The 20,706-nt window shown below is 42.6% G+C and overlaps 2 protein-coding genes across 6 annotated transcripts; one reads left to right on the forward strand and one right to left on the reverse strand.

Moving 5' to 3' along the window:
- Positions 1–449: 449 nt before the first annotated feature.
- runx2a (RUNX family transcription factor 2a) lies at positions 450–6,934 on the reverse strand. The gene is made up of 6 exons (XM_060072868.1): positions 6,931–6,934; positions 6,234–6,439; positions 5,652–5,811; positions 5,119–5,223; positions 1,652–1,723; positions 450–1,566 (listed from the first exon to the last, which is right to left on the reverse strand). Exons 1-6 carry the CDS (start codon positions 6,932–6,934, stop codon positions 1,262–1,264), a joined length of 852 nt encoding a protein of 283 aa, XP_059928851.1. The 3' UTR covers positions 450–1,261.
- On the forward strand, positions 6,665–20,615 carry supt3h (SPT3 homolog, SAGA and STAGA complex component). 5 transcript variants are annotated; one of them, XM_060073693.1, is made up of 12 exons: positions 6,665–6,807; positions 7,277–7,380; positions 8,970–9,054; positions 9,496–9,582; positions 9,740–9,836; positions 10,034–10,182; positions 15,454–15,529; positions 15,661–15,773; positions 16,567–16,689; positions 16,768–16,893; positions 17,098–17,187; positions 20,509–20,615. In XM_060073693.1, exons 2-12 carry the CDS (start codon positions 7,289–7,291, stop codon positions 20,548–20,550), a joined length of 1,080 nt encoding a protein of 359 aa, XP_059929676.1. In that variant the 5' UTR covers positions 6,665–6,807; positions 7,277–7,288; the 3' UTR covers positions 20,551–20,615. The 5 variants fall into 5 exon arrangements, with proteins under 5 accessions (XP_059929676.1, XP_059929678.1, XP_059929675.1 ...); XM_060073695.1 differs by having other exon boundaries at positions 16,585–16,689; XM_060073692.1 differs by lacking the exon at positions 20,509–20,615 and adding an exon at positions 20,311–20,427.
- The last annotated feature ends 91 nt before the right edge of the window (positions 20,616–20,706 follow it).

Raw genomic sequence — 20,706 nt, forward strand, 5'->3', positions numbered from 1 at the left:
CACACCCCTTCTGAAGTCTCTCTCTCTCTCTCTCTCTCTCTCTCTCTCTCTCTCTCTCTCTCTCTCTCTCTCTCTCTCTCTCTCTCTCTCTCTCTCTCTCTCTCTCTCTCTCTCTCTCTCTGCATAGGCGACGTAGGAGATCGCCTAGGGAGACAAATGCGTTGGGGGCGTCACCATGGCGAGAGGTTGTTTCTTCTTCTTTCCAATTGATTCCAATATAAATGCATCTATGCATATTTTTATATAGCATACCTTTTTATATAAAATTCACAATGCCAAATGTTTAGAAATATTTTAGGAATCTAGTTTATAGAAACACATTTTTTGGTCATATTTTTGCATTTTATTTGCCAAGACATGTTTTGTACATGAGCAGGAGGCTGTTGTTGCGTATCTCCATCTCTCTATCTCTATCTCTATCAACATGTCTATATCTATCTCTATCTCTATCCCTCAGATCGGGTTGGTATGGGGTAATTTCCAAAAGTACAAACATTGATGATTTATTGACCGTTTCATTGCTTGTTGGGAATGGGAAGGATTTTGATTATCTGTCCTCAAATGCTTGAATACGTCTCTTCTCACAAGTAAACAGTTGTCTACTTCCAAAAAACAAAGATTACTAAAAAGAGAAAACACATCACTTTATGACATTCAAAAATACATAATTAAATAAAATGGTAACAGGACAAATAAATAGATGATAATAGAAGGGCAGCCTGTCAGATATCATTGATTAACATGCAACATCATGTTCATTCACATTTGCTCTGAATAATATTAATTTGGTGACCCATGAATAATTTCAATATCAGTCAGGCTGCTAGGTGTTAGGATCTGATCCCAATCAGGCTGCTAGTTGGTAAGATCTAATACCAGTGAAGCTGCTAGTTTGTAAGATCTGATACAAGTCGGGCTGCTAGTTGGTAACATCTGATAGGTGTTAAGAGAGAGACCAGAAGAGAGCAAGATTTTGAAACAACCTCAAAAAACGTTCTCTCCCTGCCTACGTTTCTCCATCGTTCAGCAGTGTTGTATTTCACAGACCTGCAAGATGAATTCTCCAAAACAATTCCCCGAAAGAAACCAAGAGATGCCCAGATTGATTAGAAATTAGCTGGGGTGGCCTCTAACTTAAATAGTCTTATACAGGTGCAGGTGCAATGGGAACAGATATTCTCACAGCACATTTCGCTCACTACTGAATGGATGGTTATCGCATTCCTTACAAATTACACTCAAATAATGGCTCTAAAATATTTCAATAGGGCCTCCAAACAGGCTCCTCCCCTCTGAAGGAAAGACAGGGCCCTTCAATGTGGTTCATGAACTGGGTGGGCACATCCCCCATGGAGTGGAGCGCTTGGTTCGGTCCACAGTAGAAGTTTCCCTGCTGGAACTGACCACTGTGGCTCAGAGGGGGGAGATAGTGTGGGTAAGGAGAAGCAGGGTTTGGATAGGAAGACAGACTATGCATTCTGGTGGTGAACGTCGGTGCCAGAGACGTCACAGGGCCAAGAAACGGCGGCTCACCGGGCCAGAAAGAGGAGAGGATGGAGCCAGTGTCTGAGGGACAGGGTTAGGTTAGGTTAGGTTAGATCAGCCTTTCTACCTAACACACACACACACACATACAAACACATTTAAATACCTGAAGGTGTGAGAGTGGTGATGCTGTTGGTGGACCGGAACATTCCTGACTTCCCCTCTTTCTGTCTCTGTCCTGAAAAATAATAAGTGATTTTTAAAAACAAGACCAGTAGTGCCTGCATGGTTTTGTTAACCAAGCACGTCTGTGTTCCACATCCTGCTGGACTGTTCTCCCACACACACACAGAGAGAGAGAGAGAGAGAGAGAGAGAGAGAGAGAGAGAGAGAGAGAGAGAGAGAGAGAGAGAGAGAGAGGAGAGGGAGAGGGAGAGAGAGAGAGAGAGAGAGAGAGAGAGAGAGAGAGAATATGACAAAGCAAATTGAAGGCCTCAAAGAAAAACAACCCATACAAAATCTGAAATAACCCCCCTCAACCTGAACCTAACTACAACACCACAACCAATACCAACGATTACCACCACAACAACCCCTCCTACCAACAAAACAAAGGGGCACATTATTATCCATACAGGCACCAACGACCTATGGGCCCAGCAGGAGACAGTGGAAGAGTGTGTGAGGAGAGTGGCACAGAAAGATACCCACACCTTCCAGTAGTGTTCTCCAGGATCACCATCTCCACCATCCTGGCCCGGAGAGATTTTTTCACCCCGCCACCATCCACAGGGTGAACATCGATATCTACCGAGGATGTTCCCCCCCTGCCCAACGTACAACTGGCCCACCACCCCGCACTGAACATCAGCAGCCTCCACGACCGCGTGCACCTCCGCAGAGACATGGTGGGTGTCTTTGCTAGAGCCCTCAAGCATGCAGCCCTAGGACGACGCCAGGATGGAGCCACCCCCAGCAAGAGATGACTCACCCACACAAGCCCCCCCCTCCTCCCCAGCGAGCCTTGCAGCTACACCGGCAGCTGAGCTATGCCCAGGCCCTACAGAGACCAGGCAGAAGGAACAATGCAGACCTAGGGGAGATCACACAGCTCCTCCTCCTCGCTCACAGACAAACAGACACACTGAAACAGAAACACACCCACACACACAAGCATACACACACACACACACACACACACACACACACACACACACACACACACACACACACACACACACACACACACACACACACACACACACACACACACAAACACCACTCCACTAATTTAACTAACTTATTCACTAATCTTTATACATTTTTGTTTATCTCAATTTAAAATGTTAACGTATTTGTTTATTTCATTGTACACGGTATGAATCCCTTTAATATTTCTATGTGGAACATACAGGGAATACATTCTTCCCTGTATGGACCAAAGTGCAACTCAAAAGATTTCCTTGAGAATACAATTGATTTCGATTTTTTAAATCTTCAAGAGACCTGGTGTAGAACCGATACCGATATTCCCTGCACCCCAAATTACACAGAAATATCCGTTCCCTCAGTGAAAAACCCAGGGATAAAAAGAGGTAGAGATTCAGGAGGCATTATAATTTGGCACAAATCAGAAATATCAAAACATACAACAATAATAAATTGGGACACAACATTTTGGATAAAAATATCAAAAAATATATCCGGCACAGACAGAGATTGATTTCAATGTACGGTATATATTCCCCCCATCGACTCTCCCAACTACAGCGAGGAAACATTCCCCAACCTCCACACCCAGATCTGCAGATTTCAGGCCCAGAGAATTGTGCCGTTCTGTGGGGACCTCAATACCCGCACAGGCTGCCGTCCAGACTCAAACCCTGATAACGGTAACGTCCATATATTTGGCCAAAATTTTCCCCAAAACACCACAAACCTTCCTCGCCTTCTGATCCCCAGACTAACAAGATTGGAAGAGAGCTGCTCCAGCTGTGCCAAAGCATTGGTCTGTACATTGTTAACGGTAGGTTTAGAGGTGACTCCTTGGGAAGACCCACCTTCTGCTCACCTCTTGACATTAGCACAGTGGATTATTTGATAACAGATTTAGACCCTTTCTCTCTCAATTCATTCACAGTCAAACCACTAACCCCTCCGTCTGATCACAGCCAAATTACTGTGTTCATTAAAAGGACAGAAACTAACACCTCACAATCAAAGCCCAGTAATCTGATAAACATCCCCAGAACCTTCAGATGGGCCCCAAACAGTGAACAAGAGTTTCAGAAAGCAATCGGGCATCCACAAATTCAGACACAATTAGACACCTTTCTGGACACCGCAAATGCTCACAGTAAAGAAGGCATAGACTATGCAGTTGGAAAAATTAACCAAATCTTTAGGAATATAGCTCATAAATCTCAATTGAAAAAAAACAGCCACAAACCCCAAAAACCAAAAGTGAACAATTGGTTTGATAGAGAATTTCAAGAAAAAATAAAATAACTTAGAAAATTATCCTATCAGAAACACAGAGACCCAAGCAATACAGACGTTCGCTTCTTTACTGTGACATGCTCAAACAATACAAACGTACACTCAAGATCAAAAAGGCTCAATATATACTCAAACAACTGACAATAATTGAGGAGTCCATAAACACACACAAATTCTGAAAAAAAAAAAAAAAACCTAACCCAACAAACCAGTTATACAAGATGGAGATATTTTGATCAATCACTTCAAAAACCTATACAGCAACATACCTATCTGATTCAGAGCAAACTCAAATTACAGAAAACTTAAACAAATTAGAATTGCGGTGTAGGGGGTAAAGCATATGACATAATAAAATCAATGTTCACAAACAACATGTGCGGCATCAAGATTGGACACAAGCAAACAGATTTTATTTCTCAGCAGGGGAGAATGAGACAAGGCTGCTGTCTATCACCTGCCCTGTTCAACATTTACATAAATGAAATGGCCTCCATTCTGGAACAGTCCACAGTGCCTGGTAACACTCTCCACAACACCTAGATCAAATTCCTGCTTTACGCAGATGATTTAATCCTGTTAAGTCCCACAAAAGAAGGACTTCAACAGTCTAGACCTACTAGACCGTTACTGTCAGACCTGATGTTAACAAAGTACAGACTGAGCACTCAAAGCCTGGCCATAGAAACAGGCCGACATAAGAAATCGTGGCTGCACAAAGAGGCTGTGCCAGCAGTGTGAAGAAGCTGCTGTAGAGACCGAGCAGCACTGCCTCCTATACTGCCCCAAATTAAAAAATGTCTGAGAAATTTATTTGAGCAAATTCGGCCAAAAACACCCACATTTTATATACTCCCATTTAGACCAACTACAAATATTAATGGGAGAGAGAAAAGAGAGCTCCGTCCTCGCAGGACAGTTTATTTCAGCTTGTCACAACATGAGAAAATGACATTCTACATCAGGCTTCACTGTTTTATTTTAAGGATTATTCGTAACCTGTGTTTTATGTAGCTTTTCATTGCATTAATTATTATTTTTTTTTTTTACTATTATTTTTATATGGACATCTGTATGTCATGTCATATTGTTACAGGTTGGTTGGATGATATGTAGTATGTAGTAGGTACTAACGTCGGGGCAGGCGTGGTCCATCCACCGTGATCTTGATGGCTCCCTGCAGGGTGGCAATCTGAGGGGGGCGGGTCAGCACGTTGATGGACAGACTGAAACTCTTTCCTGGATGGATCAAAAACACACATACACACACGTTTATGAACCCACGTACACACACACACACACACACACACACACACACACACACACACACACACACACACACACACACACACACACACACACACACACACACACACACACACACACACACAGAACCTAAGATCCAATAAGATAAGAGAGGTGGGGCGTCATTTATCCAAGAAGATAAATTTAGGTCTCACAACAGAACAAAAAGATAATTATTTCTCTCATAGTGAAACTTAATAGCTATGTTAATACCAAAAAGTTCAAAGATGGAACAAGCATAAAGAATTAGGTTAGCTTCTCTCTGTCTAACTCTGTACCTGCAGGTTATTAGCTGTGGTGGCTTCTCTCTGTCTACCTCTGGACCTAGAGGTCCTTAGCTGTGGCGGGTTCTCTCTGTCTACCTCTCCCGCTGCGTCCTATGAAGCGCAGGTCATTGAAGTGGGCGTGGCCTTGCTTCATGGTAGCGGTGGCATTGCGAAGCTCAGCGCTGCTGTTGTCCTCATTGCCGGCCATCAGGGTGACCACCACCCCGTCCACCACATCATCACCCAGGGCCACCACCTGGAGGAGGGACACATTTTAGTGTGATACCATAGTCTAACCTTGAGATTCACCATGAGTGCAATCTTTAATAGAGATCACATGATATGACATTATTTGGGCTTTGATGAGTCACCAGTGATGTTTTGCATTTACAATTAGGGGATTTTGCTGACGCTTTTATCTAAAGCGACTTACAACCATTCATTCACACAGCGACGGCGGAGTCGACCCCTAAAGGTGACACCCAGCTCGTCAGGAGCAGTCAGGGTGAGGCTTCTTGCTCAGAGACACCTCCACACTCCGCTAGTAGGAGCCAGGGCTGGAACTAACAGCCCTCCGGTTAACAGTCAACCCACTCTACCTCCTGAGCTACTGCCCCCCGTTTTATGTGCAGTTTCTGTTTAAAAGATAAACCCATCGGGCTGGCAGAGGGTACTGACGGTGAAGGCTCTTGGCAGCGTCTTATTGCACCTCCAGTGCTGAGGCAGGCAGCTGCACAGGATGTTGGGGCTGTCGGTTTGGACAAGGCCATGGGGGGGTGCTGTGGGGCGCTGGGGGACGGGCTGAGGGGCCGGACGGTGCAGGACCCTGACGTAATCCCGGCCTTCCGGTGGTGGGTCCTGATCCCGGCGCCTTGACCCTGACTCTGGAGATGGGGGGGGGGGGGGGGGGAGGTGTAGAGCATTTTTAGATACAATTATTATTGTATCATTATTATTATAAATTATTATTTTGAATTTTGATTGAACAATAATATCAATGCATAGGTTCACATCATCTTAAAACATAAATATCAATGTATAGACTCAGACTGGATGCATAGGGTTGGGTTCATCTTAAAGGGCCAGCGGGTTTCCGGGTAAAACAACTCTATCTCCCAGCATGCCTCGCTGTAGTAACTGAGTGAAACGTCATCAGCACGCATCAGAGGGAGCTAAACAACCGTTATTAGTTGTGTTTTTCTGTGTTCCACTAGTTGTGTTTTTGTAGGTTGTTTCCACTCGACGCCTTCAGGTGAGCCTTCCTCATTTGAATGTTCCCTCTCTGCTCCACTTCTCTGTCGTCCTGCTGTCTTTATGGCTCTGCCGCCGCATTGTTTGAATCCGAACGACTGACTGACTGACTGACTCCCCATACCCATGTAATTACTTATTGAACAGTAGTGTAAACATTCTGTGTAGATTGTATTTCAGTATTGTTTGGGATTAACCAACATGGCTTTCATTTGCCCATACTCTATGTTCTCTTCCTATATATTGGGTATCTTAACTGCTGCCCTGCCTGCTTCCCCTCAGTGTTGACTCTGTCCTCTGCTTTGAATACCACAGCTGAGCTTCAGCCATGCATCAAAGATAGGCCGTTTGAGTCCTGTCGAACATCCACTCTAAGTGCTCTTTAAACTGATGACAACAAGCAGCTTTTGGATTCTGTTGTCATGCAAATATGCTACCGTTCTTTCATTTGTTGTGATTTTTGTCCCTAGGTCGGAGTGGCTATGAGTAGTCCCATGGCTAGCTTCGCCCCTTCAAGTTTTAAAGACCGCCCCCTTTGCAGAACCAGCTTCATCGCAGAGATCCAGAGCATGATGTAAGACACACACACACACACACACACGCTACACACACTATATGCACTACATGAGGTTGATATGTACAGGAGATTGTCCACACTTGAAGTCTGACCCATTCAACAGCTATACCGTCATGCAAATTATGATATTGGTGGAGGAATAAAACGTTTCACAATCTTACTATATAAGGAATTAATTTATTAATGTATGGAATTAATTGAAAATAAAATTGACAAAGAATAGCTGCCCAGTAACAATGAAGGAGAGAGAGTGAGAGAGAGACACCAAGAAAGACAAACAGAGACTCAGATACTCACCCCAGTAGTGAGTTGGAGTGCTGCTATCAAACAGGCTGTTTGAGGCCATGCTGACAAGATGGACTGAAAGGAAAATGGGAAAATCCACATTGGAGCAATGCAAATTGTAAACACTGTTTGACTGTAGCAAACGCCACTCACTTGAAATAAATTGAAACTGTTTTTTTAGGGATTGACAGTGAAATCAAATAAAAGCATTTTAAGAATAAATATAATAGCCAGGGTTGGCGAATAAATTATTTGAAGCAGCTAAAGTTATTATGTTATTTTCCATGGTATATACTATAGTAGTATGAAACTTTTGGTATTAACACACAGAAATTACTCTTCTATAACAATTATTTGAGGATGTAGCCTCATCCATGAATTTAACCATAACAAGGGAACAATGAAATATATAGGGAACATTTTCAAAGCCATCTCCTTGTCCAATACAAAGATGCCCATCCTGGTCATCAAATAAGATCTGGATTCCCAGGTTCTCCCCCAGATCAGTGTGTGTGTCTGTGTGGTCTGGGGGACTCACCGCGGCTGCAGTAGTGGTGTGGTGAGGCTGTGGCGGAGTCTTGACCGGTCGCGCTGGTGGTCAGAATGAATCAAACCCAACTAAACCCCAAAAAACCCAACACTGTCCTCCAACACAGACCTGTAAACCCAGCCCCCAGAGACCACAGGCCCAACCCAGGCCCAACCCACTCCAGCACACCGGTCCAGAGGGTGTGGGTGGTTAGGAACTGAAAGGGTGAGGGGAGAGAAGGAATAAGGGAAGGAACAGGAGAGGGAAGAGGGCAGGATGTGGGCTGAGGTTTCTCTTTCTGCCATCATGGAAGTGGCTTCTCTCCATGCAAATTGTGGCTTGACCAATTTTTTTGCCTGTTTTAGAAAGAGATTTTGTCGTGTGTGTGTGTGTGTAAGGGATGGACGGAGAGGGGGTAGACATGGTAAGAGGTGAGACCATTGACAAATGACTTGAATGTTGGTTTCTTTGCATGCACCGTCATCCTGCCTTCTTTATTGTTTAACTGTAAAGGAAAAGCATTTTTGAAAAGTTATTTTGAAGATGTCACATCTTCAAAATACAATTACATTTGGTAATTTTACTAGTTTTCAGACCTTTGTATAGAGAAAAGTTTCCCATAAAAGTTATGGTCACATCTGGTGTGTGTGTGTGTGTGTGTGTGTGTGTGTGTGTGTGTGTGTGTGTGTGTGTGTGTGTGTGTGTGTGTGTGTGTGTGTGTGTGTGTGTGTGTGTGTGTGTGTGTGTGTGTGTGTGTGTGTGTGTGTGTTAGGTTTGCACTGGGAGATGCTCGAAGGCCACTCTACGATACAGCTGCTCTGGTGGAGGACATTGTACACACACAGCTTATCACGATGGTAACACACACACACACACTTTCCTAATAAACCAGAATCATTGAAGACCCTTAGTGCTTGGTGCATGAGCCAGAAATGGCGTCATGACCGCAGGAGGTATAATTATGGACTCATTCAGATCTTTTGAAGCGGATATTGCATTAGCTTTCCTCTTTTTAGCCGAGCTAAAGTTCCATAAACCGTACACGCATAAACCAAGAAATATTGTTTTATTCTGGTACAAATAACACCACAGAAAACGTTCTATTGTGTGAACTCTGCTGCTCCTGTACCCATGTGACTCTTATGCTGCCTCAGCCTGCCCCAACTGGGCGAGCTATAGCTAGCCACGTTAGCTTCATAAACGCTGGGCCCTTTTCTCCTTGGCAGTCCAGTGGAGCCAATTTAGAAATGGGCTATATTGCTTGCATGCTAATTGAAAGGATTTGATTGGCTGGCCAGTTGCAGCAGGCATCCGAGGGGGCAGTACTTCGGGGCTCCAGAGTGATCTCAGCAGAAGACATCTTGTTCCTGATGAGGAGAGACAAGGTAACATGCTGACCTTTTGTTACCTGTTCTTTGCGGCTGAAACAGGACGACCAGGTTGTGTTGTAAACACTCATCTCCTGCTCTTCTTCTCGGTCTGCTCTTTGACTCTGCTCCTTTCTCCTCTTTGTTTATCCCTCCCTCTTCTATCTTTAATCAGCGGAAGCTGTCTAGGTTACTGAAGTATCTTCAGTTCAGGGATTATAAATCAAAACTCCTCAAGTCTTTGGAGGAAGAAGAAGTACCACAAGAAACTGGTAAACTATCCACAAAATCCTTCAAGTCCAGTCAATCATGAGCACATTGTCCAACTGCCTTGGATTATCCAAGAAAAGACTGTGATGATAAGTAGCCGTACGCACAAAGATCCCACATTTGCATACATTAATTGTATAAAATACCAATGTTTTGGCGGTTTGTATATTTCACATTTTCCCCTAAAATGGTCCCTCAGACAAGTCGGTAGGGGGGATTCTAGCGTCCAATCAACGGAGGCAGCGATTGGCTCAGGACTTCCTGATGTGGATGGATCAGACTGGGGAGCTCCTGTCATTGGCTGAGAGACAGGAAGTAGTAGACCCTGTGAAACTGGAAAGGATGGAGGTCAGTTCTGGAGCCTCTAAGGTTATAAGTGTCTTTATTTATACTAGTGTCCTAAACCTCTGGTTGTAATTAAACCAATAGCAAAAATGTGGGAACCCCAGTCGATAATGTAACAAATTTCTGAGCGCATAATTGAATAACATTTTGGCTATAATGTAACATTTTGGTTAAACTATTACGTAATGAAGCAAGCATAATAATTTCCTCCTTTCGTTATGAAGCAAGCACAATAATTTATATATCAGGAGATTCAACCCTGAGGGTGATTCATACTTGATGCTTTATATGCGGACATCGATGTCATTAAGACATTAGTAGAATGAACGGGGGGTTTAGGGGGGTGGGCTTGCAAGGGGCGGGATACGACGTAGGGTCTAAGTTCGTAAGAGGTGGGATAAAGGCCGATTCAGGGTCGTTTTAGACACAGACGTAAGCACGTAATTTACACAAGGGACTTGTTTTAGACAAGTTTTGATTTACGGTTCCTTTAAGGTTCCTTAAAGGATTGCGCGTGTTGCAAGGGGATTCTCCGCCAGAACAGTAGGGGGAGCAACGAACAAATCTGTGGGCGTGGAAGTGGAAATCGCTGGCTTGTTTATATTTATGCACTTCCAGTATTTTCGACGAGAGTAGCAGTAGCTAAGTTTAGGTTAGCGGTCTTTTTCCACACTCTGAACGATGTTAAAGTTGAGTCGAAGACAGTTGAGGGAGCTGGAGCTGATAAGCATTGAAAAGGATGTGGTTAGCTGGCCAATCACAGTCTTTGCGAGATGCGTAGGGCCGTAGTGTTTTAGTCGCATAGTCAGGAATTTTGGGCGACGCACTTAAGCACGTAAGGGGGGATATTTTACCGCGCAAGGGGGGGTTATGTATCTTACGTGCTTACGCGTTACGTCTAAAACAGAGCATATATCGGCCTTAAGTGTGGCCGCTGTCACTGTAGTTTGTCTTGATTTTGACCATAGAAAAAATGTATGCAGAACGGACGGATAGATGAGCAACGTTTGCTACAGTCCACTCGGTAGGCTGGTAGGCTGATGCTGATCAATCCAGCACACATCTAGGTGGACACACCCACCTGTGATGTCATAAGGGGCAGATTTCCAAAACGGCTTGTAACGGCTAATCACACCACACCTGGTGGCAAGTCATGGGACCTTTAAGATGATCGCGATGAGTTCTGCCCGTTCTGCCTAAATTTTCTCTCTTTTAAATGTTGCTAAAATTATGTATTATATCCGCTGGGTCCACAAAATCTGAAGCATTGATCAATGAAAGATTGGAGCATGAGTTAGAGAAAAATACAAGAAACAACGAAGAAGAAAGGCGTCCCGAACGTTTGCATTACCGGAGAAAGAGAGCGTATTTTTTTTGCTTAATTTCACATATAACTAACAAATCAATTATTCAATAGCTTTTACTGTTCAGGGCTGAAAAGTGAATTGAAATTTTAAAATGCATGGCAACTACTATTGGTTAGTTGAAAATAATAATAATCATTGAGATTAAACATCTCTTCAAGTGTCCTGGCCAAGACAGGCAGCAGTAGCCTACATTGCATACACACAAAACACAATAAAAATAAAAATAAAACAGTCCGCAGGGGGGAGGAGGAAATCGTAAAGACATTTCGGGAGGCTCAAGGAGGCGGGCAATATTATATCTGAGCAACAAAGTGTAGTCTTGCGGTGAACTCTATAGGCATAATTCACCATATTGTGTTATTGACGTTTTCCTTCTGTGTTATAGGGACGCTGTCTCTTTACGAGGTCACGTGACTTGTGTGTTGATATGCCGGTCGGCGCAATGTTTGAATTTAACGGTTTTTATATGACAAAATGAACGACCTGCCGTTGCTTGTTGACGTGAGAAATTTCTCTTTTTGCTTCCTTTATCGAAATTTCTACAGTCTACAGACAGAACTTCTCACCTGGGAGTTTGTCGACGGTGACGCTGTTAAAACAGACGGAAGGGCGAGGGGGGATATCAATATCGCAAGACATTGCGGGATGCGGGATCAATCTTGCCAGTTCTTTCAACTCGCACGTGTGTGCATGTGTATGCGCAGTCCTGCGCTGCCTTTGTCTTGAAACGTCTGTCTGCGCTAGGGATGGGCATTCGATTAAGTTGTCGTAGTCGATCGATGGGAGAATTAATGATCAATTAGTCGATTAATCGTTAATATTTTACATTAAAAAAAAATATATATTATATTAAAAATGAAATGAAAATACAAATGCAGCGTGTTTTCCTCATTGGGATCTTTATTATTCGATGAACAACTCAGTTAAACCAGATCCGTTCAATAGTTATGCGCTACTCTGCTCTAAGCAACGGAGCATGCAGCTCGAAGCAGGTGTTCATAAACATAACTAAAAATAAACACAACCCTAGTTTCTTCCCAAAATAATAACAATAATAATATCAAAAAAACAATCATGTTATAACTTAACCAACCAGTCTACGGATTTTTGTTCAGAAAGATGAGCATGTTGACATGCTATGGGGTCAGACGCGACCGCAGCCTAGTGACCGTCAGTCCAGCCGCCGAAAACACCCACTCTGACGCCTCGTTTCCACATACGTACATTCTCGTATGCAATCCAACCATCTCCGACCGAAAGTCCATTCATTCCTATGTGATTCTCCGTAATGTCCGTTTTTCCTCCGAGACTCCTCCCCTCCGTAAAATTTCTGTCCGGTATGTCCGTAATATATACGTTCAAAATATTTAACTTTCGCCGTCGTTTTACGGAGATACTGTATGAAAGTTTTTATGTTTTTCACAAAACATGTAAGTACCTGGCAGGCCAAACTCCTCGCCGATCTCTTTCCAAGCCTGTTTGGTTTTGTTTTTATCTCTGTATATTTCGATCCTCATGTTCCAAAGTACCGGTCTCCTAAAAACGGCCATTATCATACGCTCCCCCATCTTTTGTCCGTAAATAAATTCATGTCTGTACGTAAAACACTAGCAACTCCTTCCGTAAATTTACGGAAGCACGGATACGAAAAACATACGTATGTGGAAACGAGGCGTGAGGGGACCGATGTTGCCGTGATGCACAAATACCTCCGTGCTAACTTGGCAAGGCGGGGGAACAACCTTCCACAATCCAGGGGCTCAGAAAGTTCTTTATTTCTGCTTCGATGCTAACCTCGCCTTGAGTGGTAGGGCTATAGTGCTCCCCAAGAAGTCATCTTTTAAATCATAATGGTCCCACACCAGACTTCGCCATGGCCTCGTCCGCTTCATTTCAACGCCGTGTTCCAATATCCATACTATCCGTACTTACTAGTCTAAGTTTGAGTACGTAGGGCGTTCCGATTCAGATCGGGCGAAAATAAGTGTACTGAAAACGGTCAAATCGCAAAGTGTGTGGCGATGTACATTTTTCGTACTCAACGGCAGCCATCTTAGCTATGTAGCGGAAGAGGGCGGAGCCAGGCTGAGCCAAAGTCGGCGCATTTTCCACATAGCCTGCATTAATAGTAGGGATGCACCAATATGAACATTTTGACCGATACCGATATCCGATATTAAAATTGCTGTTACACCCGATAACCGATATTTACCGATATCGATATTGGTATAAAAACAAGTTTCTATGATGATTTTGTATACTGAAGAACATGTAAACACTGTGAATATGAAAAAGTTATTTCTTTCTTTATTTACCAAAACTTCGAAATACATTGTTTCTTCAACAAGTTACAGGGCATCCATAACAAACACAAATTACTAACAGTGTTAGTTTTAGGCTACTTTTACAACTTGCATCTATGAAAAAGTTTGGATCATAAATCACAACGATCACAAATGAAAATATCTTGACAAGGTTTTATAACTTAAATCAAATTTGCCAATATTCATGGAAACCAGACACTTGTCTAATAAATTACAAAAAGTGTTTCAAGTTTAAGTCAATTTCAACTCAAATCTGTGAAATAGACTAAATCAAATATATCAAGGGAGGTTGGTTGTAGTGTTTTCACTCGGTTCTAGCCCTACTGTTGATCCGGAGAACCGAGCGAAAAGACTACAACCAAATATAAACATATCCGGATCCGGTTCCGGTTCCGGTTTCCGTTTCAATGGGATTACGGAACGCCAAATAAAACGCAACAGAAACTGTATTTCGATACGATAATGTATATAATGATTTGACACGGCATCCTCCGCGCATTACTTCGGCTTTGCAAGTACTGCATATTGCAATTCGAGTACCTTCATTTGAGACCGTAAAAAACATCCAAACCGCCGACATTGATTCTTTTCAGTTAAGGTGACAAACACTCCTGTACTGCCTCTCCGTGCGTCTCTGGCTGCGTCACTGACAATGTCACATGACCAAAAAAGCTGCGCATGGGCAAAAAACACACACAACGGCAACTAGACTAGGAAATAAATATCGGCTGTTAATATCGGACCAGTTTTACTTATCGGGCCGATGCCGATATGTTAAAAAATGACTAACATTGGCCGATAACGATATCACTGCCGATATATCGTGCATCCCTAATTAATAGTAATTTTTTAGTTTTTATAGCTTCTTATAGCTGCTAGGCGTAAAGAGTTCACCGTTCAAAGCGGGATGTTTATTGCGGGGGAGGAGCCGCAAATTTAAATATTGCCCCAGTGTGGTAAAATGTTTAATTGCACACTTAAACTGTTTAAAATGTTTAATTGCCCACTGCATTAGTTTAATCGATGCAAAATTTACGTAATCGACGAAATTCTTAACGATCAATTAGTCGATCGTCGATTAATCATGCCCATCCCTAGTCTGCGCACGTGTGTTCTTGCGCGTGTGGGTATGCGGTGTATATGTGCGTGCGTTCGCGCGTGCTGTGTGAGCTGCAGGGCACTTGGCATGCATGTGTGTGCGTGCGTGTATGCGGTGTACTGCGCTGCCTTTGTCATGAAACGTCTGCGTCAGCGCGCGTGTGTTTGTGCGTTCGTGCTGTGTGAGCTGCAGGCTGCTTGGCACATGCGCACTGACCAACTTGAGTAACTTGTCCGACAGGCCTGCTTTTATATAGTTGTAAGGTTGGAACAGCATGCCCAGTGGGAGTGGAGGGCTGGATGGAAGGTAGTGGGAGTGTGGCCCTCAGTGTAGTGATGTTCACCCCCGGCCTGTAGTTGGGCCCTCAGCACTCTCCAGGTTAGAGCTGCAAAATTCTGTGATGACTTTCTGTCAAACTAGTGTACGCATGTACCTCCGGATCCGCACTTAGTGTGTGTGTGTGTGTGTGTCTCTGTCTGTCCAGCGCCTGGAGCGTCAGACCCGGACCATGGACCAATCCCAGTATTCTGAGTTCTGTGAGAGCCGACAGCTCAGCTTCGGTAGGACCCTGGACCAGGAGGCAAGATACTCAGCCAATGTTCAGGCATTGTGAGTGAATTTTGAATTTGCTTTGCTTTGTCTCTGTGTGTGTGTGTGTGTGTGTGTGTGTGTGTTGGACGCACATCTCAAGCTAAGAAAGCCTCAAAGTTCCGGGACTGGCTGGATTGCAGTAACCTGGAAGTCAAACCCAACAGCATCGCAATGGAGATACTCTCTTACCTTGCCTATGAAACGGTTGCCCAGGTAACCTCAGCCAAGTGTTAAATCCATCCATACATATCAAAAATGGGCAACACTGTTTTAAGCAAACTTTCCATAAGCCATAGGAACTAGGGCCCGACCGATTCATCGGCCTGCCGATTTAATCTGCCGATTATAGCCTTTTTGAAAATAATCAACATCTGCCTAAAAGACGCAGATTACAACAGATTTTTTATTTATTTTTTGAAATGTTATTGCGCTTAGTATCCTGCAGATTGCGCTCCTACTCGCCTTGCTAACTAACAACTTCAGCTGGAGCAAAAAAGAGGAGATTGAATTTTACCGTACAACATCAAAGCACGCTCGCTCAGGCAGCTGCTCGCTCACCTCACCAATGTACACGAGACGCGTTGTTTGAGCATGTTGTGCCTGTTTTTCTTTAGGTCCCAGGCCATGTTAATTTGTTATACTGTAGACTCTAACGGTGAGACCATACTGCTCAGCACGCACGTGTTAGTCACTGCTCACGAGCGCAGCACATTGGGAGTTAGTTATTTATTTTACATTTTACATTACACTCATTTTTTACTGTAAATGTATTCTAAAACACTCAAAGGTTCTGCATTCAATTCACATATTCGTCAAAAGTGTTTAAAGTATATTTAAGGTATCCAAAAACTACGTTTTATATGCTTTTTTTTGTTTTGTTTTTAATCGGCCGATTAAATCGCGATCGTAATTTTTCTCTGAAAATAATCGGCATCGGCATCGGCACTCAAAAATCAATATCGGTCGGGCCCTAATAGGAACTTAGACATACAACTAGTAATCTTAGTGTGTGTGTTCGTTCCAGATTGTGGATCTGTCTCTGTTGGTTAAACAGGAAATGGAGTCGAAGAACGATCCAGTCAGTCATGTGATCTCTTCGAGCTACATCCACTACAACACACATCCAGAGGTACAGCTCACCCTCAGTGGAAACACCTCCCCCTGGTTAGACATCTCTCTCTACAACCTTACACTGTCCATGTCTCAGGTGAAGAGGGACCCGGAATCTCCTGACGCCACGCCCCCCTCCACACCCGGCTCCTCCCACTCTAAGCCCCTCCTTCAAGGCAACGGCAGCCTTGACGGTCGAGCCAGACTCCGCAAGCGCAAGAAGGTAAGCTGCATAGGGCATCTCTACAATACCTTTTAAAACCATCAGGTGACTGGGAGTGAGTGGTGAAGTTATACACGCATTTTCAGCAAAGGTCTTTACCTAGGTATTGACAGCCCTTTTGTGTCCCACGCTGATGTGATGCAGCCGGGATGCCAGCAGCACATCAGAAGGTGTGTTGGTCCTGATAGGCGTGTTGTGTTTCAGAACTGCCCTGCGGCCATAGAGCAGCCCAGCGGAGCCATCCAGCCCGGTCACATACGAGAAGCCATTAGAAGATACAACTACAGGCCCACGGTACGTACACAAAAGCATATCAGTTCCTGTTCCATCTCTAGCAGATTTACCGGCTGCACTTCATTTAAATTGCTGCTAAACTGGCTCAAAGTATGGAGGACCACAAGTGTCACGGAAATAGTAATAAAGAAATAGACTAAATTATAAAGTAATTCATTATTTGATCTTTTAATGGGCAATAAAAGAGGAATTAGAAAAATACAAATTAAATATTAATCCATCAATAAGTAGCTCAAATTAAAAAGGGATTTACAAAAACAACATAAAACAGTCAATAAGTACATCATTTAAAAATACATTAATGAATTCATAAATAAATGATGCAATTAAAAAATCGATTTGAAAATGCAGTTTAAAAAGAGAAATAAATAACTGGATTCACAAATTGAATTAAGAATACAGATTTTAATCAGGCATTTAAATGGGCGATTTCCTTGGCATTTGCATTTCCATTTCCCCGCTGCTTTTCCTTTTCCTATTAGCTATTAGATTAGCTTAGTCATTTAGCTTCTCCTTAGCCTCTCCATTTAGCTTTTCCGTGACACTTTGGTCCTTGCGCTGGTAAGACGAGGTAAAGCAATGCAAATTAGCCATGTAACAAGCTCTCTGATTGGCTATCACCTGGCATGTCATATGCAGACGTATGACATGGATGTGGGAAGGAGAAGGTGGTTTTTTTTTAAGCACTAGATGGAACTAAATGGAAGAAACGCGGAATAACACAATAAATGCCATAATTAATTTGGCTGACTATGTCAACAGTAATGTTCCAGTTGACTATGACTATGCTCTAACGAGGTTGCTTCAGCTAAGGGAAAACTTGGAAGCATCCAGCTGCCATTTAGAGGACGCTGTTCGGGCCAAGTTTGTTGAGGTGGAGCATTTAATTCGCCAAATTGGTAACATTTCAGAGATTCAGCCCTGTCTTGACATACAAAGAGACCAGTTACAGCTGCAGATCTCCTTCGGAATCCCGCGCAGGGAGATAGCAAGACGTTTTGGTGTGTCTTTGAAAACTCTCCATCGCAGGATGGCACTGCGGTCAAGCCAGCCGACCCATCGAGATCGGCAGTCAAGCCAGCCGACCCAGTTTTTTGCTGTACCTGTTTATACTAGCCATTACGGTAATAGCGTCTCAGAACTAGTTTAAAATAAAAGCATTCGTCGGGTACATACATGGACAGGGTACATACAAAAAGACAGTCAATAAAAGCAAATACTATCAAAGGAAGTGTATGGCCGTTGTGATATTTACTTTCAAAATAAAAGCCCACCAAACATTCCAATATGAGACATATTACATATGATTTTGGATTCGATTTAAAAGGCATTTTATTTTTAATTTAATCCAAATTCATACCTAAATCATATCTAATGTATCATTTTCTTTTAAATCGAATCCAAAATCATTTGTAATAAGTCTCATATTGGAATGTTTGTTGGGCTTTTATTTTGAAACTCCATATCAGAATGTTCTGAAACTTCTTGGGTGACCCTATGGGGTTTTGAACTATAACTCTGAAGTGAAATGAGCCTGGAATAACAGGGCATTTTCTTTTAAATCGAATCTAAAATCATATGTAATATGTCTCATATTTGGTGGGCTTTTATTTTGAAACTACACATCAGAATGTCCTGAAACTTCTTGGGTGACCCTATGGGGTCGTGAACTATAACCCTGAAGTGAAATGAACATGGAATAACAGGGCATTTTCTTTTAAATCGAATCCAAAATCATATGTAATATGTCTCATATTGGAACGTTTGGTGGGCTTTTATTTTGAAAGTAAATATCACAACGGCCGTACACTTCCTTTGATAGTATTTGCTTTTATTGACTGTCTTTTTGTATGTACCCTGTCCATGTATGTACCCGACGAATGCTTTTATTTTAAACTAGTTCTGAGACGCTATTACCGTAATGGCTAGTATAAACAGGTAGGCCTACAGCAAAAAAACTGGGTCGGCTGGCTTGACTACCGATCTCGATGGGTCGGCTGGCTTGACCGCAGTGCCATCCTGCGATGGAGTTTTCAAAGACACACCAAAACGTCTTGCTATCTCCCTGCGCGGGATTCCGAAGGAGATCTGTAGCTGTAACTGGTCTCTTTGTATGTCAAGACAGGGCTGAATCTCTGAAATGTTACCAATTTGGCGAATTAAATGCTCCACCTCATCAAACTTGGCCCGAACAGCGTCCTCTAAATGGCAGCTGGATGCTTCCAAGTTTTCCCTTAGCTGAAGCAACCTCGTTAGAGCATAGTCATAGTCAATTGGAACATTACTGTCGACATAGTCAGCCAAATTAATTATGGCATTTATTGTGTTATTCCGTGTTTCTTCCATTTAGTTCCATCTAGTGCTTAAAAAAAAACCACCTTCTCCTTCCCACATCCGTCTGCATATGACATGCCAGGTGATAGCCAATCAGAGAGCTTGTTACGTGGCTAATTTGCATTGCTTTACCTCGTCTTACCAGCGCAAGGACCAAAGTGTCACGGAAAAGCTAAATGGAGAGGCCAATAGGAGAAGCTAAATGACTAAGCTAATCGAATAGCTTATAGGAAAAGGAATAGCAGCGGGGAAATGGAAATGCAAATGCCAAGGAAATCGCCCATTTAAATGCCTGATTAAAATCTGTGTTCTTAATTCAATTTGTGAATCCAGTTATTTATTTCTCTTTTTAAACTGCATTTTCAAATCGATTTTTTAATTGCATCATTTATTTATGAATTCATTAATGTATTTTTAAATGATGTATTTATTGACTTTTGTAAATCCTTTTAATTTGAGCTACTTATTGATGGATTCATATTTAATTTGTAAATATTTTTTTCTTTCATTGCCCATTAAAAGATCAAATAATGAATTACTTTAGAGTCTATTTCTTTATTACTATTTCCGTGACACTTGTGGTCCTCCATATCGAAGTTGCTGGAGGTAGGATTTGAGAGTTGTAAAAACAGCGTGTAAGAGAACAAAATGAATCTGAAGGGCAATATACAAATAAGTGAAGCAAAATAAAATGTAAGACATTTTTACAAACATTGAATGGTAATGTTCACACCCACTAACACGCACACATGAATAACGCATTTCCAACCCAAATGTTTTGTGTTGAAGGCTCCATTAGGCACAAAAAACACTGCCAGGGGATTGAATGGGGCGGAGCGGTCTTAGCGTGACATGGCACTTCCAGCAGCAAAACCTTATTACTTTTCATCTAGGTTGTGTATTTAATAAATTTTCATGTTGGTCATCTGTTGGATAAACAAAACCGACCCACTGTGTACTAAATCTAAATGTATTTTAATTTCCCAGAATGCCTATCGCCGCAGTGGGATGATGTTTCTCGCCTGCTGAGGATTCCTAGTAATTAAACAGCTTCTGCTTACAATTCTTTGTACATTAAAATAACATTTTAATTAATTATTGGTCCAGCCATTGATTCAAATGCTACTTCATATTAACTGACATTATCGGCAAGATTTTGTTCAAATTGTATGATCTTAATTGTAA

This window comes from Gadus macrocephalus, chromosome 15 (genome assembly GCF_031168955.1).
Source record: "Gadus macrocephalus chromosome 15, ASM3116895v1".
In the NCBI taxonomy this organism is placed as follows: domain Eukaryota; kingdom Metazoa; phylum Chordata; class Actinopteri; order Gadiformes; family Gadidae; genus Gadus; species Gadus macrocephalus.